Source organism: Colossoma macropomum, unplaced genomic scaffold (genome assembly GCF_904425465.1).
Source record: "Colossoma macropomum unplaced genomic scaffold, Colossoma_macropomum, whole genome shotgun sequence".
In the NCBI taxonomy this organism is placed as follows: domain Eukaryota; kingdom Metazoa; phylum Chordata; class Actinopteri; order Characiformes; family Serrasalmidae; genus Colossoma; species Colossoma macropomum.
This window is the reverse complement of record NW_023494786.1, coordinates 33,545,053-33,563,684: the sequence shown is the minus strand read 5'-3', so window position 1 is coordinate 33,563,684 and position 18,632 is coordinate 33,545,053. Positions and strand designations below refer to the sequence as shown.

The 18,632-nt window shown below is 38.5% G+C and overlaps 1 protein-coding gene across 1 annotated transcript; it reads left to right on the top strand.

Moving 5' to 3' along the window:
• Positions 1–288: 288 nt before the first annotated feature.
• Positions 289–18,314, top strand: best4 (bestrophin 4). Its single transcript, XM_036565409.1, has 10 exons — positions 289–386; positions 3,629–3,804; positions 6,991–7,085; positions 8,387–8,620; positions 11,283–11,437; positions 13,862–13,939; positions 14,967–15,122; positions 16,353–16,433; positions 16,513–16,649; positions 17,794–18,314. Exons 2-10 carry the CDS (start codon positions 3,653–3,655, stop codon positions 18,110–18,112), a joined length of 1,407 nt encoding a protein of 468 aa, XP_036421302.1. The 5' UTR covers positions 289–386; positions 3,629–3,652; the 3' UTR covers positions 18,113–18,314.
• Positions 18,315–18,632: the final 318 nt, after the last annotated feature.

Genomic DNA, 18,632 nt, shown 5'->3' with positions numbered 1-18,632 from the left:
ACATCAGCGTTCCTCATTGTTCAGCATGTTTATGTTAGAAAATGTGTGTCTGCTTCTCACGTTTTGGCCTGTAAATGTTTGAAATATTCAAATCGTGAAATAAATCTGGTTCTGTATCTCTCTCAGTGGGAAATCGGTCCACCAGACAGGCTGTAATCCCATAAATCTCCACCACTTTACAGTGTTTGCCTTTATAACTAACCGAGAACACTGCAAATTACTGACAGTGACAGAATACGGAGCTCACCCAGCTTCACTACCTGCACAGAACTCGGTTCCCAAACCACAAATCACAGAAAGGATGGACGCTGTCGTTCTGCGGGGGATATAAAGAGGGAAACGAGGGATTAGCCTCCTCTCACTGTTCACGGACCTGCAGCACTCAGGTAGGGGTTAAAGACAGCTTACATACATTTACATTTACATTTACATACAATCATTTATTAGGCAGTATTTACCCAAAAAGACACAGTGTATTTATAACTGTACTCTAACTATAAATATAAACATCTTACAGTGAAGCTGGTCAAAGTTACGACACATCACTGCTGTCGGAACAAAACCTCGTATCTCCAAAATGGTAACTTTACAGGAGAAGGAAAAAACCTACTTTACTCTTAATGTAAGTCAATGGAAGCAGAGTTTTTTCAGAGTAATTTTAGGTCATTTCTTTTGGTCCATTTACCATGAAATTTACATACAATGTAAAGAACAACAGGCATTTTCAAATTATGATAAAACTGAAAAACGACAAAAATGGAGATACAAGCTTCTGTTCCAACAGCAGTGATATCTTACCTACACTCTTAAAAAAGATGGTTCTTCAGAAACTCTTTAGTTAAAAAACGGTTCTATATAGAACCATGAACACTTAAAGGACCCTCTGCATGATTAAAGGGTTCATTGCATTACAAAAGAGTCGATAGAGAGTGTGTTCTATATGGTTCTATATAGAATCTTTTTGAAAAGGGTTTTTCTGTAGTTCCTTCTATATAGAACCACCATTATTTGGTTCTATATAGAACCATGAACACTCAAAGGATCTTTTGCATGATTAAACGGTTCTTTGCATTACAAAAGCGTCGATGGAGTGTGTTTTATATGGTTCTTTATAGAATCTTTTTGAAACAGGTTTTTCTATAGTTCCTTCTATATAGAACCACCATTCTTTGCATCGTGAAAACGTTCTTCAGTTTGATGGAGAATGTGCTGTCTCTGGTTCTATATAGAAACTTATTGAAAAGGGTTCTATGTCACACCAAAAAAGCATTCTGTACTGTGATCATGTCAAGCTTGTTGCAACAGAAGAACCCTTTTTTAATGATGTATAGAACCCTTTTCAAAATTGTTCTATATACACTCTTAAAAAGGTGAGCCAGATATTTCTGCCATATCGCCCAGCTCTTATCTCAACCACTGATCTAGACTCTTTAAACCGATGGTTCTTCAAGGGTTCTTTAGCAAAGAAAATGGTTCTGTATAGAACCATAAACACTCAAAGAACCCTTTGCATGATTAAATGGTTCTTCAGATTGCTAAAGAATGTGCTGTCTATGGTTCCGGGTTCTATATAGCACCCAAAAGGGTTATTCTATTGTTACAGGTTTGACATTGTAATAATAGAAGAACCCTTCTTGTGTATAGAAATTCTATATTTCTTTATAGAACCATTTTCTTTACCATAGAACCCTTAAACAGCCATCTTTGTGGTTGTGAATGGTTTTTGCATGATGAAATTATTCTTCAGACTGATTTAGAACAAATTTTTGAAAAGGGTTCTATATGGCACCAAAAATGGTTCTTCTATAGTAACAAGCTTGGCATGATCACAATAGTGGAAAGCTTTTTTGGTGCCACATAGAACCCTTTCTAAAAAACTTCTAAATAGTGTGTAGAAGGACAAGAGTATCAGGACAAAAACTGCTTCAGTACCGAGTAACTTCTAGAACAGCAGCGTTGTATACTCTTGAAAAGGGTTCTGCTATTGTTAAGATGTCAAGCTTGCTACAATAGAAGAACCCTTTTTGGTGCTGTATAGAACTATTTTCAAAAAGCTTCTATATAGAACCATATGCAGCACATTCTCCATCAATCTAAAGAACCAATTCACCATGCAAAGAACCTTTAATCATGCAGAAGGTTCTTTGAATGTTCATGGTTCTATACAGAACCATTTTTACAGAACCCCTAAAGCACCATCTTTCTTAAGAGTATAGGGCTGGGAAATATTACAATATACATCATTATTGTGATAAATGATGTCACAATACAGTACAGTCCGCTGTTCTGACCATATCGTGTTTATCGTCAGGGCTGGTAGAAACTGACCAACTGCATGTTTGATGGTTCTTTAAGGGTTCTTTAGTAAAAAACTGGTTCTATATAGAACCATGAACACTCAAAGCAGCCACTGCATGATGAAAGGATTCTTCGCATTACAAAAACGTTCTTCAAACTGACAGACAGTGTGTTTTATATGGTTCTATACAGAACCTTTTTGAAAAGGGTTTTTCTATAGTTATGATGCCAAGCTTGTTCTAATAGAAGAATCTTTTGGTGCTATATAGAACCATTTCCAAAAAGATTCTATACAGAACCATCTACAGCACAGTACGCTGTTCTGACCATATCGTGTTTATCGACAGGGCTGGTAGAAACTGACCAACTGCATGTTTTATTATAAAGAGAGCAAAATTAGTCCAGTTTAACTGGATTTAGAGACAAATATTGAATAAAACTCATCATGTTCAGTTTTTGATAGTATTTTTAAAATATAGGTTCTTTTTTCCCTTTTTCAGCTGATCAGATGTCTGGAAATGTAAATATCGTGACACAATTTATCGTGAAATTGTGTAAAAGTATCACAATATTATATTTCTGCCATATCGCCCAGCTCTTATCCCAACCACTGATCTAGACTCTTTAAAAAGATGGTTCTTTAAGGGTTCTTTAGTAAAGAAACTGGTTCTATATAGAACCATGAACACTGAAAGAATTCTTTGCATGAAAAAAGGGTTCTTGATCTTTAGATTGATGGAGAATGTGTTGTATATGGTTCTATAAAGAACCTTTTTGAAAATGGCTTCTGTTACTGTTACGATACGAACTTTTCTGGTGCTATATAGAACCCCTTTGAAAAAGGGTCTGAAGCGCCTTCTCCATCAATCTGAAGAACCCTTTCAGAACCCTTTCAGAACACTTTAACAATGTAGAGAACCCATTAATCATGCAAGGGGTTCTTTGAGTGTGCATGGTTCCATACAGAGCCATTTTCTTTACTAAGGAAACCTTGAAGAACAGTCTAAAGACGCTGAAGAACCCTTTCACAATGCAACGAACCCTATAGCACCAAAAAGGGTTCTGCTATTGTTACAAGCTTGACATCGTAACAATAGAAGAACCCTTTTCAAAAAGAGTTGCATACAGAACCACATTCTCCATCAATCTGAAGAACCCTTTCACCATGCAAAGAACATTTTAAGCATGATATGGTTCTATATAGAACTCAGGGTTCTAAATTGAACCATTCCCTTTACTAAAGAACCCCTAAAGAACCATCTCCTTTAAGAGTGTTCTTCATTAAAACCCACACTGAAGGCTAATGCAGTGAGATGTGTTTGTTTCTCAGGGTTCTTCAGCTGCTCCGTCCATCATGACCGTGTCCTACACGCTGGAGGTCGCCAACGCCAGGTTTGCTGGCTTCACCAAACTTCTGTTCCGGTGGAAAGGCAGCATCTATAAACTGCTCTACAAGGAGTTCCTCGTGTTCTGCTTCCTCTACAGCTTCTTCAGTGTCATATACAGGTGACGTCCCACAGCGTGAGGACGACCTGCTCTACTGAAAACATGACGACCGATTCGCTGTTACTGTTCCTTTAAGAACAAACATCTGAATGTCCAGTTATCAGACAACAGCTCTGTGCTGCTCATTTGGGTATCAGTCTTATAAAGATGGTTCTCCAGGGGTTCTTTAGCAAAGAAAATGGTCATATATAGAACCATGAACACTTAAAGAACCCTTTGCAGGACTTTAAGGGTTCATTGCATCACAAAATGGTTCTACTATTGTTACATACTCTTAAAAAGATGGTTCTTCGGGGGTTCTTTAGTCAAGAAAATGGTTCTATATAGAACCATGAACACTTAAAGAACCCTTTGCAGGACCTTAAGGGTTCGTTGCATCACAAAAGTGTTCTTCTATTGTTACACACTCTTAAAAAGATGGTTCTTCAGGGGTTCTTTAGTAAAGAAAATGGTTATATATAGAGCCACGAACACTTAAAGAACCCTTTGCATGCTTAAAGGGTTCTTTGTATCATGAAAGGGTTCTTCGGATTGATGGAGAATGTGCTGTAGATGCATATAGAGCCATTTTCTTTCATAAAGAAACCTTGAAGAACCGTCTTTTTCAAGCGTGTAGAAGTACAAGAGTATCAAGACAAAAACCGCTTCAGCACTGAGTAACTTGTAGAACTGCAGTGTTGTGTTTGGTTCTATATAGAACCTCTTGGAAAGGGTTCTTGTGCAGTTTTGATGTCAAGCTTGTTACAATAGAAGAACCTTTTTTCCATGCTATACAAAACCTTGTTCAAAAAGGTTCTACGTAGAACCATCTACAGCACATTCTCCATCAATGTGAAGAACACTTTTAACAATGCAGAGAACCCTTTAATCACACAAAGGGTTCTTTGAGTGTTCATGGTTCCATTTTTTTACTAAAGAACCCTTGACAAACCATTTTTTTAAGTGTGTGTATGTGTATATAATAATAATAATAATAATAACAATAATAATAATAATAGACCAAATAATATGACGTTTTCTTTTCCAAACTATGGTTTAAAGCACGTTTTGAAACTTCTAAAACTCTTTTTAGCTGAAAACATGGTTTAACCCCTTATACTCCCAGGCTTATTATACTAAGGCTTATTACTCAGTAACTACAGGGACTTCAGTGCAAACTGGCTGAGCTATTCCTACTTTATAGAGGTGTGTAATAAAACTCTGGGGCCGCCGGTGAATCTCTGCCATGTCAGAGGTTAATTTAGCATATAATTAAAATTCTAAGTTTCTTTTGGTGTTTATCTTTTGGTAATCTGATCTGATACTAACTTAGATGATCATATTAATTTTACACTCATAGTTTCTTCTGTTACTGTTAAGCTTTATCTTTGTATTTGTCTGTAAAGCACTTTGAGCTGCCACCAGTATAAAAAAGTGCTCAGTAAACAAAGATATTATTGTGATAATTGTTATCGTGTTATTATTATGTTCATGCAAACTGTAAGGACATCACGCCCATTTCTATTATTAATATTTAAAATTATAAATTTTGTTTTCTTTTGGGTATCACTCTTAAAAAAGAGGTTCTTTAAGGGTTCTTTAGTAAAGAAAATGTAAAGAAAATTTGAAGAATGTGAAGAAAATATATATATAGAACCGTGAACACGCAAAGAACCATTTTTATGAGGGGTTCTTTGCATCTCAAAAGGTTCTTCAGATTGTTGGAGAATGTGTATTATATATATTTTTAAAAATGGTTCTATATAGCATTAAAAAGGGTTCCTCTATTGTTATGATGTCAAGCCTAAGTGTGATGTTCATTAGAATCTCAGGCTTATTCCATACTAAGGCTTATTATTCAGTAACTACAGGGACTTCAATACAAATTGGCTGAGCTATTCTTAGGTTATAGAAGTGTGTAATAAAACTTTAAAATAAAATAATTACAATACTCTTTTGGTATTTATATTTTTTTGTATATAAAATACCAAAAAGTATATAGGATATTAATTTAATACTCATAGTTTCTCCTGTTACTGTTAAGCTGGTTGATCGTCTGTCTGTAAAGCACAGTGGTCTGCCATTAGTATGAAAAGTGCTCAAGAAATAAAGATATTATTATTATCGTTAATGTTATTGTTATTATTATGGTAATCAAAACTCTAAGGGTCATTCTACAGAAATGTCTATTTTTGTGTCCCTAGCATTTACAGATATATTACACTTAAAAAACATGTTAGGGTTACAATTTATTTATATTTTTAAATAAAACAATAAGTTATTTTAACTTATTGTTTTTAGCAATATTGGTTTATAAATCAATCATATAGAATTCCAATCACCACAGAAGAGCTCGTCCCCACAGTCATGTGTGAAGAATGAGGCCATATTTTAAAGTAAAAAACATGTTTTTCTGCAATTTTAACTTATAAAATAAATTTTATAATCTATACATGACTATGGAGTATATACATTACATGACATAAAGAAAACAAATGCCAAATAAATATTATAAAATATATAGTGAAAGTTGTTGTCCCCAGGAGTCGTGTCACTGGTGTCACCACGTGACAAAAAATCTCTTATTTTGAAATAAAAGTCACACTGATGACATCACTCGACTTCCTTTTACCTGTTTTCTGAGGATCTATGAAGAAAAGCACATGGTGAGTCCACTGTGTCTTTCAGTTATCAGAGATTTTCTCATTTAGCTCATGATTTCATATGGAGCTTTTAGCTGAAGTCACTGGTGTGACCGACTTTATTCTGAGGTAATTGTGAAAAAATAGAATACAAACGAATTCAATTCCATATTTTAGTGGATATTCCATGGGAAATGTCTTTTCCATTAAAAATGTCTCTGGTGTTCCCTTTATTATGTGTGACACCAATGAGGATCAGTAACACCAGTGACTCGTATGGAGAGATAGAGAAGTGGACGTTTCTGTAGAATGACCCATTTCTATTGATAACATTTAGAAAAGCTAGGGGTGCCAAAACTTCTGGCAGGCAGTGTATGTGGTGTGAATAAGGTGGACAAGCATTAAACTGGAATTCTGAAGTCCAGCAGGGTTTCAGAGTGAAGCAGGATCGTATCAGCCAGATGTTGAGGCCGTCTAGTCCTCTTGACTTCAGTGTTGGACTGTGTGGGTAAGTGAGCCTCTATGCTGTGAGAGCTGCTTGAATCTGGTTGTGAACCTGTTCCAGGTGTGTCCTCAGCGAAGGTCAGCAGGAGCTGTTTGAGAGAGCCGCACGCCACTGTAACAAATTCGCCAAACTCATCCCCATGTCTTTCGTTCTCGGTAAGGCAAATCTAGAACGTCCATTCAAACCTTTCCTTTAAAACCCCCACGAGCTGACCACTGTCCAGCAAACCCACATGGACTCAAGACTTACAGGACTCAAGACTTTCGAGCTATACAGCCTTCTTTAGTCCATGTTTATAGATAACAGTGTCATAAACTCTTTAAAAAGATGGTTCTGCTTGGGTTCTTTAGCAAAGACAGTGTTCTATATAGAACCATGAGCACTCAAAGAACCATTTGCACACTTAAGGGTTCTTTAGTAAAGACAATGGTTCTATACAGAACCATAAACATTCAAAGAATCATTTGCACACTTAAGGGTTCTTTAGTAAAGACAATGGTTCTATACAGAACCATAAACATTCAAAGAATCATTTGCACGCTTAAGGGTTCTTTAGTAAAGACAATGGTTCTATACAGAACCATAAACATTCAAAGAATCATTTGCATGCTTAAGCATTCTTTAGTAAAGACAATGGTTCTACACAGAACCATGAAAACTCAAAGAACCATGTGCACGCTTAAGGGTTCTTTAGTAAAGACAAGGGTTCTATATAGAACCATAAACATTCAAAGAACCCTTCGCATGGTTTGGGTACTTTGTGTGGTGAAATGGTTCTTCAGATTGATGGAGAATGAGTTTTATATGGTTCTCTATAGAACCTTTTTGAAAAGGGTTTTGCTATTGTGATCGTGTTACAATAGAAGAACCCTTTTTGGTGCCATATAGAACCATTTTCAAAAAGGTTCTATATGTAACTATATACAACACATTCTCCATCAACCTGAAGAACCATTTCATCATGCAAAGAACCATTTAACCACACACTTGGTTCTTTAAGTGTTCTTTATAGAACCATGAACACTCAAAGAACCATTTGCATGATGTAAGGGTCCTTTTCATCATGAAGTGGTTCTTCAGATTGATGAAAAATGTGTTGTATGTGGTTCTACATAGAACCGTTTTGAAAAGTGTTCTTCATAGTATCAAGAAGGGTTCTGCTGTTGCTACAAGCTTGACATTGTAACAATAGAAGAACTCTTTTTGGTCTTCACCACATTCTTCATTAATCTGAAGAACCCTTTAATCATGCAAAGGGTTCTTTGGGTGTTCATGGATCTATACAGAACCGTTTTCTTTACTAAAGAACCCTTGAAGAACCAAACATGTCCTGGATGGTCAGCTACAGTTTGGACAGGGGAAGCTGGGTGAAACAGAAATTCTCAGTGTTGTGTTTAATGCTGAAGTGTAATGAAGTCTATAAAGCTTTAATAACTGAACTCACTGTGTTCTCCAGGGTTCTACATCACGCAGGCGTTCCAGCGTTGGTGGGGTCAGTACACCAGCTTCCCGCTGCCCGATAACCTGATGATGGTGGTGTCCGGTAATGTCCATGGCTCAGACGAGCGAGGTCGCCTCCTGAGGCGGACGCTGATGAGATACGCCAACCTCTCCTCCGTCCTCATCCTGCGCTCCATCAGCACACGGGTCCACAAACGCTTCCCCACACTGCAGCACATAGTGGAGGCAGGTAGGACATTCAGAGTACGGTTTATACGCTCTTAATAATCTGATAACTGCAGAAAATCAGTAACTGGTTCAGTGTGTTTACACTTAATAATCTGATACCGACAGAAAATCAGATTGTGTCAGTAACTGGTTCAGTGTGTTTACACTTAATAATCTGATACCGGCAGAAAATCAGATTGTGTCAGTAACTGGTTCAGCATGTTTACACTTACTAATCTGAAAAATGCAGAAAATCAGATTGTGTCAGTAACTGGTTCAGTGTGTTTACACTTAATAATCTGATGAATGCAGAAAATCAGATTGTGTCAGTAACTGGTTCAGTGTGTTTACACTTAATAATCTGATGAATGCAGAAAATCAGACTGTGTCAGTAACTGGTTCAGTGTGTTTACACTTAATAATCTGATACCGGCAGAAAATCAGATTGTGTCAGTAACTGGTTCAGCATGTTTACACTTACTAATCTGAAAAATGCAGAAAATCAGATTGTGTCAGTAACTGGTTCAGCATGTTTACACTTACTAATCTGAAAAATGCAGAAAATCAGATTGTGTCAGTAACTGGTTCAGCATGTTTACACTTACTAATCTGAAAAATGCAGAAAATCAGATTGTGTCAGTAACTGGTTCAGTGTGTTTTTATGCTCTTAATAATCTGATAAATGCAGGAAATCAGATTGTGTCAGTAACTGGTTCAGTGTGTTTACACTTAACAATCTGATAACTGCAGGAAATCAGATTTTGTTAGTAACTGGTTCAGTGTGTTTACACTTAATAATCTGATAACTGCAAAAAATCAGATTGTGTCAGTAACTGCTCCAGTGTGTTTTCGTGCTTGCAATAATCTGATAAGTGCAGAAAATCAGATTGCGTCAGTAACTGGTTTGGCATGTTTAACTTAATAATCTGATAACTGCAGGAAATCAGATTTTGTTAGTAACTGGTTCAGTGTGTTTACACTTAATAATCTGATAACTGCAAAAAATCAGATTGTGTCAGTAACTGCTCCAGTGTGTTTTCGTGCTCGCAATAATCTGATAAATGCAGAAAATCAGATTGCGTCAGTAACTGGTTTGGCATGTTTAATTTAATAATCTGATAACTGCAGAAAGTCAGATTGTGCGCAGACTGAGAGAAATGAAAGAAATCAGAGTGAGGGTTTACGTGCACTGAAAAACCTCATGACTGAGCTCAAATCCAGCCTCTTTATCAGATTTATAGACCTTAATCTAAGAAATCAGAGTGCGCTGTTTACACAACCGCTTAATACTCAAATAACTGCAGAAATCTGATGCTGATCAGATTATTAAGTGCATGTAAACACACTCAATATAACCGAAATAAAGGGTTACGTCTGATTATTGTCTGAAGCGACAGTTTGGTGAAAAACATTTTTTCTAGATAACAGTACCGAGTCGGAAACCGCACAAGCAAGTCTGTTTTAGAACACGGTTGGAGACAGATGTGTTGACTGCACGATGCTAATTCATGTCCATAGGTTTCCATTTCTTGTTAGCGACATTAGCCACTCAGCTCCAGTAGATGACGGTTGTGTCAGTTTGAACTGAGTAAATGTGATTGTTTTGTCTACTTTTTATGGTGATGTCCCATATGAATAAAACTAACGCATGGCCACCACTTAGTAAGACATGGGGACAAGATAATTAAGTCGTGACCATGACTTAGTGAGGCTTGGGAACGAGATCCTAATGTGTGGCCATGACTTAGTAAGGCATGGGAATGACATAACAGAGCCTTGACCACAGCTGAATAAGGCTGAGCCTTACTAAGTTGTGGCCACGCATTAGAATCTCGTTCCTATGCCTCACTAAGTCATGGGCATGACTTAATTATCTCGTTCCCACGCTTTGGCCACTAACACAAGATTGTAATACGTGGCCACAACTTAGTAAGTCTTAGCCTTATTAACTTCTTCAACTCCTTGGGACCACCGGTGGTTCCAAAACGCACTTCGTCATATTCTTCATAACGTTCATATTTCATAAGCTCCATTCTAAAGGTGGGGGTCGTATGAGAGCTGTAACTGTCTTCTCTCCAGTCAAATAGATGGGTGATGTCATTTTAAACCCTTATAATAAAGGAAGCTGAACTTTTCTACTGAAAGTCGACCCATTTTTCCACAAATCTGGACTATAAACTATAAACAGATGGCGTCTCTTCAGTGATCTGCTCTGTAAACATTATTTTTATAAAATAATACAAAGAGCGTCTAAGATTTTGAATTTCAGCAGTAAATTGTAAGCATATAGCGATATGTGTAGATCATAAAACACATTTTCTGTTAAATTGAGGGGAACTTTTACCAAAAAATAAATAAATAAATAAATAAAATAAAAATTTGCATTTATTTCATGCAGTTACTGAATATTTTGCCTTAAGATTTGGTCGTGTAAATTCAGACGGACAAACCAAAATATACCCTGGTCAAGGCTCAGTTATCTCATTCCAAAGCCTCACTAAGTCATGGCCACACATTAGGATCTTGTTCCCAAGCCTCACTAAGGTACACATTATTTTGATTTATTATATGTAATTTTGGGCATAAGTGAAGTACAGATAGAGAAGCTGGAGTACTGGGTGTGTCTGGATCAGAGCTGTAATGTGTCACAGCTGTGTAATATAATCTCACTGCCCTGAATGTAGGATTTATGACTGAGGAGGAGCTGAAAACTCTCGATCATCTGTACTCCGACTTCAATAAATACTGGATGCCTCTGACGTGGTTTGCAAACCTGGCTTCCAAAGCGAGAGAGGAGGGCCGAGTGAAGGACGACATGGCTCTGAAGCTGCTGATGGACGTGAGTGTGTTTACGCAGAGACTCGCTCTCTTTTACAGTCAACTAAACCGGCACATTTACAGTTACATTACATTTCCTGCTTATAAACAACCAGATAAACAAACTAACACGAGTGAAGGGCAACAACATCAAATATGATGATACTCTTTCATTTTAAACACACTTTTATAATGTAATGAGCATTTTAAAATATGGCTGTTTTAAAATTGTGTGGTGGAGAAACTTTTTGAAAGAAAAAATTGCGTCCTCAAAAGGAAAAAATCCTGCCGTTTCATAAAACAGCATAAATTGAATAAATACACCATTAAAATCATTTGAAATAAATAATAATAAAGCCTATTCCTGATGAGCGTTTCTTGCTCTTGTGCTGTTCAGGAATGGACGAGCACTGTTCATGTTGAGCTCTGGGTTTATTCGTCCTCAGGACCAGATTTTATTTGCGGGCTAATTCAAAGTGATTTGCTCGCAGTGACGTTTAACATTTCTGCTTCTGACCAGCGCGGCTGACCCTGAACGGTCCAGACTCGTCGAGTTTGAACTTCAAAGTTGGTAGAAAAACACTGAGGTTTCTGTTTATTCATTTTCAACACGGTTTCCATCACTGACACAACTTCACTACTCAGATCAGAAACAGTGAAAAAAACTATAAAAGTGCATTTCCTGAAGAAACAGACTGACTGTGCAGCTTAAAGCTAGCTAAGATGTTGCCATGCAGTTGCTGTGGTCTCCCAGGTAGTTTTTAGGGGGTTGCTAGGTGGGTGCTATGGCATACCAAATGGTTGCTATGGTATCCAGGTAGTTTTTAGTGGGATTGCTAGGTGGGTGCTATGGCATCCAAAATGGTTGCTAGGGTATTGCTATGCGGTTGCTATGGTATCCCAGGAGTTTGCTATGGTATCCCAGGTAGTTTTTAGTGGGGTTGCTAGGTGGATGCTATAGCATCCCAAATGGTTGCTAGGGTGTTGCTATACGGTTGCTATGGTATCCCAGGTGTTTGTTAGGTGTTTGCTATGGTATCCCAGGTATTTTTTAGGGAATTGGTAGGTGGGTGCTATGGCATCCCAAATGGTTGCTAGCGTGTTGCTATATGGCTGCTATGATATCCCAGGTAGCTGCTATGGTGTATCTAGGTGTTTGCTATGGTATCCCGGGTAGTTTTTAGGGGTTGCTAGGTGGGTGCTATGGCATCCCAAATGGTTGCTAGGGTGTTGCTATGCAGTTGCTATGGTATCCCAGGTGTTTGCTATGGTATCCAGGTAGTTTTTAGTGGGGTTGCTAGGTGGGTGCTATGGCATCCCAAATAGTTGCTAGGGTGTTGCTATGCGGTTGCTCTGGTATCCCAGGAGTTTGTTAGGTGTTTGCTATGGTATCCCAGGTAGTTTTTAGTGGGGTTGCTAGTTGGGTGCTATGGCATCCCAAATGGTTGCTAGGGTGTTGCTATGCAGTTGCTCTGGTATCCCAAGCATTTGCTATGCATTTACTAAGGTATCCTACATGGTTATTGGGGTGGATTTCTATCATCATGATAAAAGCTGAGTGCACCCCATTCACTCCTAAGAGGAAAAACATCGTAATTTAACGATAACTGTATGAAAATCGTACATCTGGTCAAAAATCTCTATACAAGCACACCATTCCCGATCAGACTGAACATTCCAGAGTTGGAATGGTGTCAGTGTCTCGAAAATCGCAGGACGTTTTAGGGTTTAATCTCTAATTAAAAAGCTATGAAAATATGTGAAATTATTTTCTTTCTGATCTGATATTTAGCCCTGTTATAAGTTATTTATGAATGCATGTGACTGGATTGAATGTAAACCCTGCTCTATTATAATAATAATTATTATTATTAGTAGTAGTAGTAGTAGCAGTAGTATATACACACTTAAAGATGGTTCTTCAAGTCTTCTTCAGTAAAGAAAATATTCTATATAGAATCATAAACACTCAAAGAACCTTTTCCCTGATTAAAGGGTTCTTTGCATGGTGAAACGGTTCTTCAAATTGATGGAGAATGTGTCGTATATGCTTCATATAAAACCTTTTTGAAAGGGGTTCTATATAGCACCAAAAAGGTTCTTCTATTGTCACAGGGTCGACATCATAACAATAGCAGAACCCCTTTTCAAAAAGGTTCTATATACAACCATCTACAGCACTCTGCAATCTGCAGTCTGAAGAACGCTTTCATGATGCAAAGAACACTTTAACCATGCAAAGGGTTCTTCGAGTGTTTATGGTTCTACCAAGAACCCTTGAAGAACCAGCTTTTTTAAGACCGTACACTTATTTATAAAACATGTCAGTGTTTTCAGGAGCTGCCATGTAGGAATTTCACCCACCTGTGCTGTTTAAACTGTGATGAGCCAATAAATTTGCGCTGCATTGACAGTGGACTTTAACTACTTCTCTGTTGTCTGTCAGGAGCTGAATAACTACCGGGCGAAGTGCAGCATGCTTTTCCACTACGACTGGATCAGCATCCCGATGGTTTACACTCAGGTAAAGCGGCCTGCATGAGGAACTTCATGACATTTGAAGGTTAAAAAAGCTTGACTTTGATTTAAAGCCACTGTGAGGGGTTTGGAAAGTTCGTAAATCTTCCTAGTGACTCCTTCCTTCCCAGAATCACACAAACTCCTGCGTCCACTCAACTCTGAACTGCTTCTAATTCATTTTCTTTAACTGTAGTCATCATCGGGTTTACTGTCAGCACTGTCACTAAAAGGAAAGCCATATTTCTACACTCATTGTCCACTTAATCAGCTCCACTTACTATATAGGTGCACTTTGTAGTTCTACAGTTACAGACTGTAGTCCATCTGTTTCTCTGATACTTTGTTAGCCCCCTTTTACCCTGTTCTTCAGTGGTCAGGACCCCCATGGACCCTCACAGAGCAGGTACTATTTGGGTGGTGGGTCATTCTCAGCACTGCAGTAACACTGACGTGGTGGTGGTGTGTTAGTGTGTGTTGTGCTGGTCTGAGTGGATCAGACACAGCAGTGCTGCTGGAGTTTTTAAACACCTCAGTGTCACTGCTGGACTGAGAATAGTCCACCAACCAAAAATATCCAGCCAACAGCGTCCTGTGGGCAGCGTCCTGTGACCACTGATGAAGGACTAGAGGATGACCAACACAAACTGTGCAGCAGCAGATGAGCTATCGTCTCCGACTTTACATCTACAAGGTGGACTGACAAGGTAGGAGTGTCTAATAGAGTGGACAGTGAGTGGACACAGTGTTTAAAAACTCCAGCAGCACTGCTGTGTCTGATCCACTCAGACCAGCACAACACACACTAACACACCACCACCACATCAGTGTTACTGCAGTGCTGAGAATGATCCACCACCCAAATAGTACCTGCTCTGTGGGGGTCCATGGGGGTCCTGACCACTGAAGAACAGGGTAACAAAGTATCAGAGAAACAGATGGACTACAGTCTGTAATTGTAGAACTACAGAGTGACACTCTATGGTCAGTGGAGCTGATGAAGTGGACAGTGAGTGTTCTTCCTCTGTCTTTAGGTGGTCACCCTGGCTGTCTACTCCTTCTTCGCTTTCTGTCTGATCGGACGTCAGTTTGTAAAACCCGAGAGAGCCGACGAACACAAAGTTCACGTGGATCTGTACATCCCCGTCTTCACGCTGCTCGAGTTCTTCTTCTACGCAGGCTGGCTGAAGGTTGGATTTAAAACAAACAAACAAACAAAATACTGTGGAAATTGTCATGTTAGAACAATAGAACTGTACATATCATATGCATGTCGTCCCCTATAAGGTTCTATCTGTGTTCTGAGCAGTTTCGAGATGTTGAGCTTCAAAGATTTTGGATTCCAAATGGCAGAACTGATATGTGGAACACGTCTGAGTCATACATGACAATGACAGACACCCTAAATGTGTTCTCAATGTACAAAATCAAAATCCTATCAGATTTGTAAATGAGTTTTTTTGGAACAGGTCAAATGCAGAGAGAACCTAATCCTGAGAACCCACTTTCTGCTTGGAGTTAAGGTTCAAAACATGAAAGGAAACATCGATTTTCAAGGAACACAAACAGTTAAAACGGTTTAAAACGTAAAATTAGTGTAACAGAGTGTTTACATTATCACAGCGTTAAATTTAATGCTTTCTATAACATTTTTAAGACATTTATTTTTATATTTATTTTTTATGAATTTCTCATTTTCCACCATTAGTTTAAGTTTCCTATAGGTTAGAGTCCAGCTACTGTAATAAACTGTCCCAGCAGGTCAGTGTAGCCGGTCAGTCTAAAGGCCGTGTGACGTTTGATTTTATATCAGAAATGTGACTCTAATGAGCCAAAGCGTCTTAATTTGGGAGAAAGAAGAAAAAGAAAAGACGGATGAATGAATGAAGTTGATGTTGATGATGTAATTAAGACCCCATCAATTCAAATGTTCACTATTTAATCACCTTTAAGGCTTAATATTCATAAAATTTAAGACAATAAGACTTTTTAAAGAGCTGTAAGACGACAGGCAGAGTTTCAGCAACGTTTTCACGTCTCAAAGTTTTATAAGCTTTTCCCGCCGTCGCTGAGCAGAGCGGCGACACGACAAAGAAGCAGAACCCGACTGGTCCTCTTGTGTGTATTCGAAGTGCTGATTGGCTCACAGATAGAACCTTGTAGAACCAAGTTAGAGTTCGACTTCTCAAATAGAACCTTTCTGTTTTATAGATAAAGAGTCCAAAAAGGCACACAGCTTAAAAAGCACCTCACATAATGTTAAGAAATTGTCGCAGAATAAGAAAATGTGAATAACTCAACTTTGAGAACCATGTCAGATAGAACCTCATAGTTCCGAGGGGATGATTTATGGGGAAGAGGTAATATGGAACCTATTCTTCTACATTTTTAAAAAACAAAACATTAACCTGTTTGCGCAGGTTGGAGAGCTGATCATCAACCCATTCGGAGAAGACGACGATGACTTTGAAACCAACCAGCTCATCGACCGAAACATTCAGGTAACTCAGCGGTGTTAAACAGCGCGAGTTCCCTTTCCGCAGTGACCCACTGTAACAGCTGCCTGCCTCTGTATCACAGGTCTCCATGCTGGCTGTGGATGACATGCACCAGAGCCTCCCTCCTCTGGAAAAAGACAAATACTGGACGGAGAAAAGTTTCAGTCTGCCCTTTGGTCCAGCTAAGCCCATCTTTATGGGCTCCACCTACGACATGAGGTGAGCTTTTCTTTAATAAACTCATCCAGTTTACAGTAACAGTCAGAGGTTTGTTACCTTTTTCTCAGGTGAAAAGGAGCAAAGACACTGTAGAGCTAATATATCATCTGTCACATCAAAATCTTGCTGGACTTCACATTGTGTGAACATTTCCTTATGAATGGCCAAATAAAAATAGAAAACTGGAATAAAATTCTGTTACATTAACGCACGTCAAAGTTAAAGCTGCTTAGTTTTCAGTAAGATTTGCTGTTTAAACTCAAATTAGAGTTATTACTGAGTTAAAATAAAAACAGACTAAAATATGGTGAGTGTGAGCTGCTGCTGAGTCGCCCTGTAAAGCCTGAAATAATCATTTAAAAGTCAGAGGCATCGACCTTTTCACACCACGTCGTACGTCTTTACGTATTAACGTCACACACAGACTCTAAAAGTAGGTCCGGCTCGATGTTTCGGCCTCAAATTATATCAAAATCAACATCATACTGATGAAGATGTGATGATAATAATTCTACACGTTGTGTGCAGTTACACATTTCCACCAGAGAGGGCTCCAAATCCCCAAAACTTACACAGTGCAGCATCAGGAAAATGTTTTCCTACTCCTATGGTTACAATTCTGAATATGCAAAGTGTTGTTGATGCTGCTGTAACCTTCAATGTTGATGCTGCTGTAACCTTCAATGTTACATTAACGTACCTCAAAGTTAAAGCTGCTTAGTTCTGAGTAATATTTGCTGTTTAAACTCAAATTAGTGTCTTTATTGAGTTAAAGGATTAAAAATATGGTGAGTGTGAGCTGCTGCGGGTCATTTAAAAGTCAGAGGCATTGAGTTTTTCACACCACGTCATACATCTTTACGTATTAACTTCACACACAAAAAGTTAAGACTCAAAAAGAAGGTCCGGCTCGATGTTTCGGCCTCAAATTATATCAAAATCAACATCATACTGATGAAGATTAGACGACAATAGTAGATGATTCTACACATTGTGTGCAGTTACACATTTCCACCAGAGAGGTCTCCAAATCCCCAAATCTCACACAGTGCAGCTTCAGGAAAATTTGGAAAGTGGTGTTGTTGCTACTGTAACCTTTCAGTTTCCTTCAGGATTAATAAAGTTTCTGTCTTGCATTTTTTAGGACAATTGATGACGAGGTGGAGGACTCAACCCCCAGCTACCGAATCCCAATGCTGCCGGTCAACGTGTGGCCGCCTGCCCCGAAAAAGCAGAAGAGGAGCCGGAGGCTGTGCTGCTGCACTAAAAAAGTGAAATCTAAGAATAAGACGCACAAAAAAGACACAGAGACCATCGACATCATGCCAGCTAAGCCGTGTGTGTGTGAACAGCAGCAGCAGTGCGAGGAATCGGTGGAGAGGCCTCAGTGTGTGGTCACTCTGGGTGAGGCAGAAAAGGAGCAACAGACAGATTATGAGAATACAAACAAGTCTGTGGCCTAAACTGCTGATCCTCATCACTGCCTTTAAAATTCAGCACCAAAATGGAAATTCTAAATATTACACATTAAATTCCACGTATTTTGAAAGCCATTCAGTCTGATCCATTCGGCGTAAATATAGCAAATGTGGTTGTTTTCATTCTGTCCCTGTTGTAAAACCTTCTAACTCCGAAGTGTCCTTTAATAAATGTTCTAATAAGGTCTTCTTGCGGATAATTTTGGATCATTTCTGCTGTTTTACGCATCATGAAACGTTCACACAAAGTAAAAGGCAGCCGACGTTTTCAAAAACAATCAAATTCAATAAGCAGAGTTAACGGCTTTGATTACATGATGAGTGATGTGATGATTTAAGAACTCCACTACGGCTTCGGTCTGAAAATGTTCAGCTCATACACATTTTAAAAAGATGGTCCTTCAAGGGTTCTTTAGTAAAGAAAACGGTTCTACATAGAACCATGAACACTCAAAGATCCCTTTGAGCGATTAAAGCGTTCTTCAGACTGATGGAGAATGTGCCA